This window comes from Helicoverpa zea, chromosome 3 (genome assembly GCF_022581195.2).
Source record: "Helicoverpa zea isolate HzStark_Cry1AcR chromosome 3, ilHelZeax1.1, whole genome shotgun sequence".
NCBI lineage: Eukaryota > Metazoa > Arthropoda > Insecta > Lepidoptera > Noctuidae > Helicoverpa > Helicoverpa zea.
This window is the reverse complement of record NC_061454.1, coordinates 6,326,407-6,340,947: the sequence shown is the minus strand read 5'-3', so window position 1 is coordinate 6,340,947 and position 14,541 is coordinate 6,326,407. Positions and strand designations below refer to the sequence as shown.

The window sequence follows — 14,541 nt, the reverse complement described above, 5'->3', positions numbered from 1 at the left end:
CCAACAAGACGGATAGTCGCAAAAACAAGAAGTTTTAAATTAGTTGATGCTTGCTTGTTTTAAGTGTTTTGTTGACGGTACTGACTGATACTTAGTTCTAATTTATAATTCTAGAGGCAACGAGGTATTAGAACTTCATTCCTTTACATTCCAAAAAAAAAATACTGTTATAAAACTTAGGTAAGTTTTTAATATCAAGGAACCTTTAGAAACCGTTGGAATATTGGATAGGTACACTTCACATGAAATAATGCGATACTCCCCATATACACGTGCGTGGGTATGCACTCCATCATGAACCTGAATTTATTAAATGTGATTGTGTAAACTTTCAACCTTTTTGGAAGGAATTCACCACATTTTGAGAGCTGAGTGCTTAGTGCGAGTTTTCGTGAATTTTTTTACGGACTCACATGAGAGCGCGTATACTAAGATTTGTATGCAGTGTTGCCAACTTAGTGGATTTTCCACTAATACTGGTGGTTTAAGTCCCCTATTTAGTGGCGAAATGTTGAAAGTACTGCGGGTCAAGTAGCGAAATGTAAGTTTTGTGGTACAACTTTAAGGAGTTACTATGGAGATTTGAAGTCTCACGGAATGTCAAAAAAGCATCTACAAAACAAAAAGGTGAACGACTACTATATAATTATATTAAGTACTCATTCATTGGTCAAATGCGTAACTAAACAATTTGTGAAACTACTACGCCGATTATAATTTGTGAAGGATTCGGATCGGGTCGGATGAATTGCTAAACAGATGTAATGCTTTGTCTGTTTTAATTTTCTATCGTTGCCGAGTTACATCTTTGGATGATTAAATTGTTTTAGGTTACAATAAAATATAAACAATATTTTTTTAGTGGTGAATTTGGTGATTTTAAGTGTGGGATAAATTTTTGTTAGTGGTTTTCTGGTGGTTTTAAAAGTTGACTCTGGTGGTAAGCTTCTACAACTGTTGGCAACACTGTTTGTATGGAACAAAAACAGGTTCCAATTTTTGACACTAGGTGGAGCTGTTTTTGTTCCATACAAATCTTAGTATACGCGCTCTCATGTGAGTCCGTAAAAAAATTCACGAAAACTCGCACTAAGCACTCTGGATGTGAAATGAAGCGATACTCTCCCTATATACTGCGTATGTTTTCCAACCATTTTGGAAGAAAATCTTTTTTTAAGGCTGGATCAGCCCCTGTACGCACTGCACGAACGATGATACTGTGTCGATATTACGTTTACATAATGCTTATTTCTAAATTTCAATAGGTACCTAGGTAACTATCTACCTACCTTACCTCCTTCCCGAGGAACAGCCGACTCCATTAAGTACGCACCTACTGTACGTCATAATGAATTATTTCTGAAATTTGCATAATTATCGAATTAACATTGTTCCGCTTCCAGCTGTAATCATTTTAATGAGGGGAATGTCCTCAGTTCTCTCTTGGATCCTTTTTTTACGACTTCCAATGCTGCTTATTACAGAATAAATTTTAAAGAAGTGCCCAAGGAAATTAAATTTGGCAGCGAGCTATTTTAATTAGAAGCTGAAATGGAAACTTTTTACACAGCATTCGAGAATATGGAACGGGAACCATAAAAGTAATCTCCTTTACGATCTCATTTCAATCTGACTGCAACATTCTGATCTGTTAGTATGTAAATCAGATCTGCAAAATGGAGGCACGAAGTTGAACGCAATCTGCGCAGTAGTTAGGTACAATGTTTGCAGGAGTCAGGATGCGATTGGAACAATAAATGCTTCTAACATAAAGAACCTTTTTATGGTGCTAAGTAATCAAATCACATTAATTAAATACAGTGAACAACGATGTTTAGTTGGATACCAAATTGGTACTGAAGAGACTATTTCCACCCTCGGTTTCGTCCGCGGCTAGTTCGATTATATCGCGTTTCCAAGATAAAAACTATCCTATGTTCTATCTCAAGGTTCTCTGTACCAAATTTTATTAAAATCAGTTCAGTAGTTTAGACGTGAAAGCGCAACAGACAGACAGACAGAGTTAGTTCGCATTTATAATATTATAGTAGGGATAAATATTTATATAACCTTACCCATAAATGAAATACGTTAGTTTTGGTAAAAGTTTATTTAATATGTTACACCTATTTACATTTCATGTTTTAACATCATTCTAAACCTCGTATTTAGCACCAGGTAATTATCTAACAACAATTCAATAGAATAATGGCTGATGTAAGACATCTAGCTACACATTATTCAACGTAACTTTATAAACGCTTTTTTTAAATACTAACATAATGTAATTTTAATTCAATAAAATCAGTAAAGATTATTCAAAATGTATTACGGTAACCTGTGCTAATAAAATTATCGACTGTCATCGATAAAATGCTGTTAAACGGTGGATTTATGTATTTACCTACCCATGCTTCTTACAATAAAACAATAGATCCTAAAACTAAATTATTCTTATATCACACAATATTGCTAAATATAACAAAGCTTACTTTATATCATTTACTTGCACAACATTAAACGAATATTCTAAGACAATTATAAGTAGTTCACAAATAAAAAAAAAATGCATCATAACTCAAAATGAGCTGGTTATGTACTATAGCGGCATAATCTTCGCGAGAAGAATTTAAATAACACAAAGAAACGCGAGTGCGATCACTAACAGAACGATTCTCACAATATGTGTAGATATAGTAAAGTACAGTAAATATTACTGGTGAATTGCTTTTATGAGTGTTCTATAGAAATGTACATAGTTCTGGTCGCGTAGTGTGCTTGTCCGAAGTTGGCTATTAGCGACTCCACGATGGTCAGAATGTAAACAAAACACAACATCACATGCGCGAGTCTTCAAATGGCCGACGACGCAGAAAGTGTTTTCACGGAAACTGTAAAGAATGTATTGAATCGTCGTCACCGAGAGGTGCGTGTTAAGAACATATTGTATCGTCGTCACCGACTAGCGCGGCATCGGCGCGCGTACTCTGGGGCGACCTGGTGCAGCCACTGCGGCTGTATGGCGGAGACCGTGAGCATGTAGGTGCGGCTGGTGCTCAACAGCTCGGTGTACAGCAGCGCGGGGGGTGCCGGTCGTACCGCGTGCAGCGCGCTGGCGGGGTGCAGTGCCGCCGCCGCCCCCGCCGCCGTCACGTACCGCCCCGGCCCCGCCCCGCCCGCCCCACCCACGCCGCGCTGCCATGCGCAGTTCGTGAATAGACCGCATAGTAGACATTTCAGCAGCTGAAATTGGAATAGGAATTTTAAAATTTCTGAATTTAATCTAATTTTAATCATAATATTTTAACTATTTACTGTGATATATCACTACATAGTATAAAATAAAGTCGCTTTTTCTGTCCCTTTTTCCCGTTGTACGCTTAAGTCTTCTAAATTTCGCAACCGATTTTCGTGCGGTTTTTTTTAAATAGATACGAGTGATTAAAGAGGAAGGTTCATACGTATAATAACATACATTAAATAGTGGGGAAATACTGTTATCCCGAACGAAGCCCGAGCGGGTCGCTAGTATAAATATAAAACACTAATTACCTGATCGTAAGCCTGACCACAACTAGACACGGCCATGTTAAGTTTCTGACAAATCGCAAGCAGCTGTTGACGCACCTCGCACGCGTACGTCAAGTTCTTGTGATTCAAATAATTTTCTTTACACCATTGCTGGAAAAATACACACCTCTTAAATAATGTTCGAAAGGCCAAAATCAGAAGAATTTGATTTGGCTATAAGTTTTTTACCTTTTTCAAAGGTGCTTTACAAAAAGCTTTGAACACATTGAGTAGAGTGATGTGATCTCCTAAAGGCGACAGGAACTTCTGTTTCACTTTGAAAGCTTCTTCCCGTTTGTGCATTGGGGTGTGGAACACGTTTTCACTGGATAACACCGATATTAAACTTAGAGCCTGGAATGGAATGTAAATATTAAATGTAGAGATATGTATCTTTATTTGTCAATCCGATGGATGTGGCTGAACATACAGAATTATGTAGGAGAGTAGATAAGGTTTGCGTTCTTCAACATTGTTTTGACATTCACCTTTCCATTTAGTAGTCTTTAAAGAAGAGGCGGATCATTAACCTTTCGATCTCAAATTGTCATAGACCGGGAAGTGTGATATCACAAGTAAATTAGGGTTGTGGGCAAGTCCACTGTGCCTACTACGGTAGATCCACCCCTGTAACTATACACGAGTACTTCATACATTTTCTGGGCTACATACCTCATCCAAACAATTATATTCCGGCGCACTCAACAGAACCTTTGAATATTTAGGCTCTATTGGAAATGTTGACATCTTCTTCCCAATAACAGTCAGTTTAGGGTTGTTCTCGTTGTCAATAGCACCTGAAATGAACGTAGAATATTTAAAAAAAACTGTAATACATATTGATTTGTGATATTTGAGCAAAACATTAATTTTAATGGCAAGACTTTCCATGGCTATACTTATTACTACCTAATTCCTTGAGTATGGAGAGCGACGCTTTAACAGACTCAGGTGGCGGCGTGTCAATCAGTGGGAAGGTGCTGGGCTCGGCGCCCGCCGCTATCAGCAGCAACAGGGTCGATGATAACGGACACCTGGAATGGAAGGCGATGTTAAGATAAACGATTTAATAAATAGTTTGTAGGGAGAAGAATAGTAGGTGGTGGAGTTAGATAAGTTAAATCATCATCATGAGGCTAACCTTTTATCAAATATGCTGGAGTTGGCTTAAAGTCTCATCAAACACAGCTGAGTTTCAGTGTTTAAGATGGACCGATCAGACCTTAACCCACCTGGGCAACCCATAAGACTTATTAAATTATTGTTATCACTACTTCGCACCAGTAAGTAATTCTAATCGTGAGTCACTCACGAACATGAGTTTTTATAGCTTATATCGTGACTAATAAAAAAAGAAAAGATACTTAAGTGCTTTTAAAAAATAGGGACAATAAATAAAAGTAAAAATACTTGTCTAATAAGATAGTTACCTGAGTATCTCCGGCGTGTGATGGTGGGGGCGAGCGCGGAAGTCGTCGGCGGTGTAGAGCCGGTACGCGGCGCCGGGCTGCGTGCGGCCCGCGCGGCCGGCGCGCTGCCAGCCCGCCGCCTGCGACGCCGCGCGCACGCGCAGCCGCTCCGCGCCCGTGCCGCCCGACCACGACCTCACATGTGAACAAGTAACATGAGTCAATGAACTCGAGACCAACGCGAAAGAAAAATAAAAAACATATTATGATTGATATGGTTTAACTTAGTATGAACTTTAACTTAGTAGTATGATGCATGCTGTGCTTACCTTTAAGAGATTGTTACACAAGTATTATATTATGATGATTGTATTTAATATTTGTATCGTGTAAACAATTGTTGGTGAGCCCAAATAAATAAAATAAAATAAAAATAAAGGATGTTACTTGTGAGATGACGGAAGATAGAAGAGTATGGATGGAGAAAACATGCTGAGCTAGTCTAAATTAAATTGCCAAATGGGGAGCAGGATCGTGATGATTTACTATTAAACTTTAATCACTGAATTTTCACTATAAGAATATGGAATTTTGATGATTATCAATAATTTTATGACTCACAGTTGGAACTTTCAACATGTAACAGTTTTTTGTTACAGTAAACTAAATAAGGCATGCTCTATACTAAATTCAAAATCATGGACTGACTGGATCATATTAAAGTACTCATGATTTTTTACAAACCAGTCGTTACCAAGCGTACCTTTCTTTCACAACGCCCGTGTCGATGACGCACTTGATGCGAGGGATAGTAACGGAAGCCTCGGCTATGTTAGTGGCCAGTATGATCTTGCGAGTGCCGGGCGGCGCTTCCCGCCACACCTGCAGCTGCTTGGCGGGCGGGAGCCCTGCGTACAGGGGACATACCCTAATAGGGGGACCTGTAGCTTCCTGGAATGTTCGATCTAGCATAAAAGCGAATACAATGGTAATTATACTGTAAATTGTTCATAAATGATTTTCACTTCTACGCTACAGATTTTTTTTTAAATTAACATATATAATTTATAAATATATTATTACCTTTGCTATCTGTTTGATATTGTACATGACCGTTTCAATTTCTTCTTGTCCCGTTAGAAATACGAGAAAATCGTGGCTGGAAGGTATTACAAATAACGTTTAGGAAAACTCTTGTAATGGGTGTAGTAACTACAGTATAAAAGGAATGTTTCTCTCTTACTTAGCAGGAGTAGTAGCATGAAGTTGGAATATCGTACACACTGCAGCATACTGATAATCCTCTTGTTTCTTCTTTGAATGATAAATGGTAACTGGAAATGTTCTGCCTTCCAAATATATCACTGGGCAATTTTGGAAATATTTTCTAAAGGAGTCAACATCCATTGTGGCAGACATTATAATTACCTGAAAGAAGAAAAGGAAAAATATAGTGGATGACTGTGATACAAGTAGAATAATACTTGCTAAACGTAATATTGTAAATACAAAAGTAACTGTGTGTCATGATTTCATGCCAACACTACTGAAACAATTTAAATAAAATTTGTATGAAGTAGTATCTTTGGGATACAAGTGAAATTTCAGGGAGCATGCAACATTTATTACTATACTAATAAGGGAAAAATTACCTTTAAGGGATTTAGCTTCTGTTCATTTCTATCTCTCTGTGCTAGTTTGACAATGCCAAACAGTACATCTGTGCTCACAGTACGCTCATGTGCCTCATCCAACACTACCACAGAGTATTTCTTGAGCAAGGGATCTAATATGGCCTCTCTGAGCAACATACCATCTGTTAAGTACTTTACTTTGGTTCTTGGACTTGTTACATCTTCAAACCTCACTGAATACCTGTAAGAGTCAAAGTAAAAATGGGTAAACAATCATTATGTACTGAATTAATTATCTAAAAGTCAGAATAAGATTCTTTACCCAACAATGGATCCAATCTCAGTGTTCATTTCAGCGGCAACTCTAAGTGCTATTGTGATAGCAGCCACTCTGCGAGGCTGGGTCACTGCTATAGCACCATGGCCTTCTAGACGTTGTTCATGAATTAGCTGAGGGATCTGTGTGGTTTTACCACTACCAGTCTCACCAATTAAAATCATTGTGTCATTTTTCTTTATCTCTTCAAGAAGTCTAAAAACAATTGTTCATTGACATTAGAGATATCACAAAGAGCACTATCATAATACAGTGCTTGTTTTAACACCAAAATTCATTATGTATAATATGTAAATAATACAGCTGAGATTAAATAAGTAAATTGAAATAGCAAATACCTGTTCCGAACCATGTACACAGGCAATTGCCGCCTCGCCTCTTGTAAATCCTGTGCAGGTTCATTGACAACCTTATCTTCTCGAACGTTGTTACGGCCATTTGTTTCAACTTTTATATTGTTTGTTGTGCTGACATTGTTAGACAACTTAACCTTCTTCACTTTTATATTTTCAACAGCACGCTTTCTTTTTAAGCCATTGGATTTCACACTATTTCCCATGCCAACAGAAGCATATTTGGAGTCCATTTTCACGAGTATGTCTGGAAAGAAAGGGTTAATTACAAAATACATAAACTACATTCTGTTATATAGTGCCATTTAATATGTCATGCTGCCACTCGCAGTAATCTCTTGTAGTGTGACTTGACAGATCAGACCTATTACCTTCTTACTATATGTAAACAGAACAAGAACATTTGAACATAGAAAAAATTAAATTGTAAACAGTTGTCGATCGCTGTACTAGACTTAACAAAAACAAGTGTCTTTCTTTACTAGATAATTAATGTTATAAAACTTAAATTACTGATTGAATTGATGAATATTACCTTACTTGGGAAAATAATGTCGCATTTTACATATTTTCAAAATACGTTATATTAAAGACCAATGATAGAAAGGAACACCATTCCACAAGTTCTTTTCATAGTTCTGTATATTGCACCTTCAAAAACAATAATTAACACAAATTATAACACCAAGGCAAGGGGGAGAACACGTGCAGAAACCATACCATACATTTCATCTTTCTTTTTGTTTTTCAACAGTGACAGTGACACAAACACATGAGACCACAGACCACAGTCATACATTACAGGAATACAGATGTGAAAACACCCGCATTAACATATTCCAGTAATTAAAACTTTTTAAAACGTATATAGAGTTCTTAGATTCTCACAGGAGCTCGTTTCTTTGCAAATGTGTTTATTTATCAAATTGCTGTGCTGAATCCGAGTAGACACAACTTTCGTATTCAGTTATTTCTTCTTTCACTCGGGTTTTCCTCGTATCTGAATAAAAGATGGCGAATACTGCTAATATCCAACATTGGTGGATCGGTTCAGTAATGAATTCATCATTCGGCATTCGTGTTTCATTTTATATCCAAACATTTTATTTCGAGAAAAAAGTAACGGATGAAAGGCGTAAATGAACAAAAATGTATGTGTCTGATATCACCTTTAGTTCCTTCTCACTGTATTCGTTTTGTTCCCCGCGTTGAAAAAAAATTGAAAATGTCAATGCATGCAGTGATGCCAGATGGGGGGGATTCCCCCCAAATTTGGGGGTATTTTCTGCCCACGGGGGTTTTTTTGGGGGGAAGAATCCTTTGGGGGGATCAGCGGGGGGATTTGAAATTGGCTTGGAGGGAGTTGGAGGATTTTTCGAAAAAGTTTTATGACTGAACGTGACCAAATTACTCACTACTTAATTTGAACGCACCATAGAACCACACACAAAAACATACACACATCATCATCATCATCAGCCTATCGCAGTCCACTGCTGGACATAGGCCTCTCTCCAAGTGTACTACATACATTTAACATACACACACTACCACAATAATGCTGCGTGCGGAGAACAACGATGAACGATGATACTATATTTATTTTACAGAAAAGAGCTGTTCGACCCATTTATAATCTGGGTCCAAAAGTTTCTCTTAGAGAGAAATTCAAAGAAATAAATATTCTGACTGTTGCCTCTCAACACATTTTTGAAAATTTAATGTACGTTCGTAAAAACATTTCTAACTTTGTTCAAATGTCTGATGTTCATAGCATAAAATTATTAGGAGTAAACATAATCTTGATGTACATGCTACTCGCCTCCACAGAGTAAGCAACTCGTTCATGGGTCAACATATACGCTTTTACAATAAACTTCCCAAAACTTTTCAATTAAATGTTTTTCTAATTACTGGGGGTTTTTTCTCAAAACACTAACATTTTGGGGGGATTTTGGGTGAGATTTGGGGAGAATGCTAAATCATCATCTGGCAACACTGAATGCATGCATTGCATGAATGTCAGATGATCAGCTGTGGATAATGGGGATAATGTCATCATAGAGAGAAATTGAGCGAATTTATAAATCTGCTTCTTCTGTTCTAGCTGAATAATAGTGGACAGTAATAATCGCCAACAGCGTGAATATGTTTATGAGCTTTTCATCATATCGATCTTATAAGTAAAGAAACAAGATGACTTTCAAAAAAATACTCGGGGTGTTCCGTAACCAAAAAATATTCGGCGTTCGCCAGTATTCCAAATCCTATAACCCTGTAAAAAAGACGTTAAACGTTTTAGCAAATGATATGCCTAAAATAATGGGTTTCAAAGATAAGCCATACTTTTATCCTGAGCATGCAGATATAGTTATAATTGGAGGAGGCTTCATAGGGTCATCAGTAGCCTATTGGTTGAAAAAGAGGACCGGTGAAGGTTTATCAGTTGTAGTTATAGAAAAAGATTTTTCTGTAAGTATTATTGTGGTCCTAAAATGGCTTTAGAACGGAAGACTAATTACTATTGTTTGTTTTAATTCTCTACAGTAATATTTTCATTGATTTCAGTATAAATCGTCTCAAAATAATGTGTCCTTAGGGACTCTGACCCAGCACTTTTCCCTGCCTGAAAATATTAATCTGGCCAAATACAGTGCTGAGTTTTTGAGAAACATAAAAGAGCACTTGGGTATGGATGTTGACATTCAATACATGCCCACAGGATCAATAACTTTAGCAAGTGAGGAGTATGCTCATAAACTGGAAGAAAATGTTAGTCAGCTGAATGAACTTGGTATTAGAAATAATTTATTAACAGCAGCAGAAATAAAAAGCCAGTTTCCATGGATCAATACAGAGGATGTTAAATTAGGTAATATTAACTTCATTAAAAATCTTCATAATTTTTTTATTTCAGAATAATTTTGTTACATAAATAAATATTAATTCAATGTCAAAGTAAATCTTTACTAAAGATTATTTCATATTAACTGTTGTTGTACTGCAGCATAGTCTACTAGTGGCTTCTAAGTAATCTCAAATATCTCCCCACAGTCCCCATTGCTCATACATTGATAAAATAATATCAACTTATATATTTTCAGGATGTATGGCACTAGAAGCAGAAGGAACCTTTAATCCATGGGCCTTATTGATGGCAACATTACGTAAATCAAGAGATCTTGGAGCCACTTATGTAAACGGAGAAGTAATAGGCTTTGAGTTAGAAAAACAAAAAGATGTGCTCATGGAAGGTGTGAGTCCTGGAGGATATGAGAGAATAAACAAAGTTATATACAAAACAGAAGATGGAGAAGAGTATGCTATCAAATTTGCTATTTGCGTCTTAGCTGCTGGTCACAATTCTGGAGAATTATCAAAATTGGCAAAAGTGGGGACTGGAGATGGAATTTTAAGTATGCCTCTGACAATCGAACGGAGGTGAGATAAGTTTCATTTTAATTAAGACATGTAATTGATAAGTACATATTGTAATTCGTTATAATTCTTGCAGGGAATGTGATATATATTCAGTTCCAGACAAGGCATCAGAAATAGGCCTGAACATTCCTCTGGTTACGGATACTACAGGACTGTGGTTAATGAGAAATGGCTTAGAAAGTAATCTATTGTTTGGAAATTTACCACTTATTAAAGATGAGACAAAAAGTGTATCTCAAAATGATTACTTCAAATCAATTATTGAGCCGTCATTACTAAACCGTGTTCCAAGTTGTGACAAAACTAAAGTAAGTAGATAATGTATATTAAGAATATTCTAATTATGTTGATCTGATTTTCATAGTGTACTGTTATGTACTTATTTTAAATATCATAAGAAGCACTACAACTTCATTGAAATACAAAATTGACAGTTAGTCAATTGATTCATTATTAATATTAATTTCTCTATATGTACCTAAATTATGTTCGTTCGTCTTTTATACTTTTCCTACTATTTGTTTTGTTTTATGTGTTTTTGTTATATGTTTTTTTTGTTTTTATAATTTACAAATTAAGTACTAAGTATATGAATGTCAAACTTTTTTGTTGCATCTAGTTATCATTAGTAAATGCTGTGGTTTCCTGTAATTGGGGGAACACAGTAATCAGTTCCTATGTATTTGTGTTTAATATATGTGATCTGTGTATCTTCTGTTGGAAATCCTATAAATAAATAAATTATTAGTAGTTTATTTGTTATGTATTTAGTGTACAAGATTGTTCATAAAAGGGGTCAGTATCACTAACATATGTCTATTAATTTTCAGATAGAGAAGTTCAACACTGAAATTTACGACTGCAATACTTTCGACAATAATGGCGTAGTGGGACCACATGCTTACCACAATAACTTATTTATTGCAGCTGGATTTGGAAAATTAGGTGTGTAAATAAATTATATTTTAATAATTAAAACAGCAAATTAACCTTGTATGAAAAATAAAATCAATTCTATCGTTCAAATGAGAAAGAAACTTGTTGTCAGCAGGTTTTAAGTGTTTATTTAATTGACCAGTATATATGTTAATTTTCAGGTTGTCAACATGCACCTGGCATTGGAAGGGCAATCACTGAGCTAATCATTGACAGTCAATTCACAACTGTTGATTTAACTAGATTTAGCTTTGATAGATACTTACTTAATGAGAGAATTGTTGAATTTAATGTCTATTGAGATCCTGTTATCTTAAGATTGACTTTAACTATAATAGATTATTGAAAGTTTCCTTGTTTCATTAATTTATGGACTTGGGCTAGATGCTGTATCACCCATGTCCTAAGAAAACTATTGCCTATACTGAGATAAAAATAGCCATCTACCTAGATCACTCTTGGTCTCCATATCAGTGTGAAGGTAACAAACAGTTTTTATAAGGTAAGAATATTAAGAAGACATTATTTGAATAAATTAATAAACATTTATTGTTCACACTTAAGTTTCTACATTATTTGAAATAGATTCAAAAAATTATTTGAATTGAGCTGGTGGAGCTGCGAATAATGCACCACCTTGTTTCGATGCAGCACGGGATGGGGCAAATCCTAATAGCTTCTGTATGTTTTGTCTGGAAAATAAGAAAAGTGCACATTAAATAATGAAACAGACAAAGCAATAAAAATATTGCACGTTACACGAATGGTTTAGTAACCAAACACAGGTTCTAAAGTTCATAAAAAGTTAGCTTTATTCCTCACTAGTTCATATTAAACAGTCATCATGTTAAACTGACAAAAAATTGGGAAAGATCAAGCATATTGAGTGAGTTAAACCATTTAACTATAACAATAACTACAACCAAGTGTGAAATTGCTGTCCATTAGTCAAATCAGCGATTTGGCAACTGAAAATAGTTATCATTATTGTTAAATGGTGCAACTAACTGTTAACTTAGTACATGTTACCTACAAAATTACCTTATGCTCATTGTGCACAATATGTACAAAAATATAAATGAGCAGTCTGAATAATCATCACCAGGCAGGTTCCTGTGACTAAGGCCTTGTATCCATGATATTGGGTAGAACGGAAGTTTAGCCACAACCCTTCCATCAAATCTGTAAAGCAACATTTATAAAATAAGTAGAAAAGATATTTAACTTTTTCACAAGTTGTATTACTACTAACATGGAAGGCAAATAGCCCAAAGATGGTCTTAGCAGGCTTTACAAATTCTACATGATACTAAATACTTTTGAATTAAGTTATGATAAATATATTATCTTACATGCTGTTAAACATGCTCAGTAGAGCAGTAAATGCGAAACCTATGGCAAACATTGACTTCATCTTAACCAAAGAAAGGTCTCTGTTGTTGTTTTTAAGTCTTTCCTCCTCCCTTTCAATTTTCTTTTTGTGTTGTTTGTCCAATGAGTCTCCATGAGCTTCCTTTCTCTTTTCGACTGCAAAAAATAAACAATGGTATTAACATGAGAAATCATTTCTGTAGACTACAAGCAACAAAAAAGTTTTACAAAAACAAAGCAAATGAAAAATGTTTCATCTGCATAGCTTCAGCTACACTCTGATTATAATTGCAAATTTGGGATCGGGAAAAGGAAGCCTCTGACTTGTGGCAGTAGAGGCCATCACTGTACTCAGATGGAGTTACCTACATACCCAACTACAAGATTATGTAGGAGTAGCATTTTAATTACAACCGTCAACTTACGCTTTTTGCTTTGACGCTCCACTTCTACTTTAAGTTTTTGATACTTTTCTGTTCTGTATACCAGTATCCATGTGAGCCCTGAAACAGTGTGAATACAATGTTAGGGGTCACAGCTACGATTAACCATGACTGAACATAAGCTTATTAACGATAAAGCCCTATTTTACTGATGTCTGTGAAACAAGACAAACCTTCTCCTAAAAAAGCCGTACAAATTGAAATAAATACAATGAGCAAAGAGTCACTCCACATGGTAATGCCGCTTGAATAGACAAGTCTTTATGAAAAAACGATACAGTAGGCTTCTCCAACTGATTTAATTCATTTATTTTATATTACACACAAAAACCACCAACTTTGTCGTAATCTGCCAAACCCAAACCCTGAAACTGACAGAAGCCATGAAGAAACGAAACGTCACTTCTTTTATGTCATACTTCCATTCAATGCTCCTCATACCAAAACAATTTAAACAATTATTCGGTCAATTGGACTCCAGTGCTGCCAATTCATATAATAAAATTCTTTATTTGCCGTTTTGCTAATGTCCCTAATGATTTATATTTTTGGTCAAATAAATTATCTACGACAAAATACAGTCGCAACTAATCAGGTATAATCCTGCCTATCGTCAAAGCATGCAAGATGTTGCCTATTAAAATATATTAAGCGCTACCTAGACTAACAATATCACGGAGACCAAAATGACGAGTGAAGAGGTCATAATAGAAAATCTCGAGGAACGTTACTGTTTCCGCCCATATACACGGGCGGCGCACGGGTATACCTTCCTACTTCCTAGTACACTTGTAACTGATTTTTTTGGGCTAGTAGAAGGCGTCTGACTTACCTTGCTTATGGCATCTCCACTTATGTATCTTTCCTTATTCCATGCGAACAATTAAATTGCACAATATTACGATATTGGGTTATGGTATGAGAGCCATTACGGTTATGAAGGATATATAAAAATAGTCGTGGTGGTCTGGTGGGTAAAGAACCAATCTCTCAAGTTTGAGTGCGTGGGTTCGATTCCAGGTCAGGCAAGTACCAATGCAACTTTTC

General features: G+C 36.0%; 3 protein-coding genes across 4 annotated transcripts; 1 reads left to right on the top strand and 2 right to left on the bottom strand.

The window, feature by feature from the left end:
* Nucleotides 1–2,095: 2,095 nt before the first annotated feature.
* On the bottom strand, nucleotides 2,096–8,128 carry LOC124645795 (ATP-dependent RNA helicase DHX33). 2 transcript variants are annotated; one of them, XM_047185694.1, is made up of 13 exons: nucleotides 7,844–8,128; nucleotides 7,289–7,550; nucleotides 6,936–7,145; nucleotides 6,632–6,854; nucleotides 6,223–6,407; nucleotides 6,063–6,138; nucleotides 5,743–5,930; nucleotides 5,001–5,174; nucleotides 4,480–4,604; nucleotides 4,243–4,367; nucleotides 3,760–3,924; nucleotides 3,553–3,681; nucleotides 2,096–3,243 (listed from the first exon to the last, which is right to left on the bottom strand). In XM_047185694.1, exons 2-13 carry the CDS (start codon nucleotides 7,534–7,536, stop codon nucleotides 2,956–2,958), a joined length of 2,136 nt encoding a protein of 711 aa, XP_047041650.1. In that variant the 5' UTR covers nucleotides 7,537–7,550; nucleotides 7,844–8,128; the 3' UTR covers nucleotides 2,096–2,955. The 2 variants fall into 2 exon arrangements, with proteins under 2 accessions (XP_047041650.1, XP_047041649.1); XM_047185693.1 differs by having other exon boundaries at nucleotides 7,839–8,127.
* A 1,196-nt stretch (nucleotides 8,129–9,324) lies between these two features.
* Nucleotides 9,325–12,031, top strand: LOC124645796 (FAD-dependent oxidoreductase domain-containing protein 1). Its single transcript, XM_047185695.1, has 6 exons — nucleotides 9,325–9,775; nucleotides 9,872–10,175; nucleotides 10,408–10,744; nucleotides 10,818–11,052; nucleotides 11,575–11,689; nucleotides 11,842–12,031. The coding sequence occupies exons 1-6, from the start codon at nucleotides 9,500–9,502 to the stop codon at nucleotides 11,979–11,981; spliced, it is 1,407 nt and encodes a 468-aa protein (XP_047041651.1). The 5' UTR covers nucleotides 9,325–9,499; the 3' UTR covers nucleotides 11,982–12,031.
* A 174-nt stretch (nucleotides 12,032–12,205) lies between these two features.
* LOC124645797 (calcium load-activated calcium channel) lies at nucleotides 12,206–13,904 on the bottom strand. The gene is made up of 5 exons (XM_047185696.1): nucleotides 13,668–13,904; nucleotides 13,477–13,554; nucleotides 13,033–13,207; nucleotides 12,722–12,862; nucleotides 12,206–12,372 (listed from the first exon to the last, which is right to left on the bottom strand). The coding sequence occupies exons 1-5, from the start codon at nucleotides 13,726–13,728 to the stop codon at nucleotides 12,276–12,278; spliced, it is 552 nt and encodes a 183-aa protein (XP_047041652.1). The 5' UTR covers nucleotides 13,729–13,904; the 3' UTR covers nucleotides 12,206–12,275.
* Between the last annotated feature and the right edge of the window lie 637 nt (nucleotides 13,905–14,541).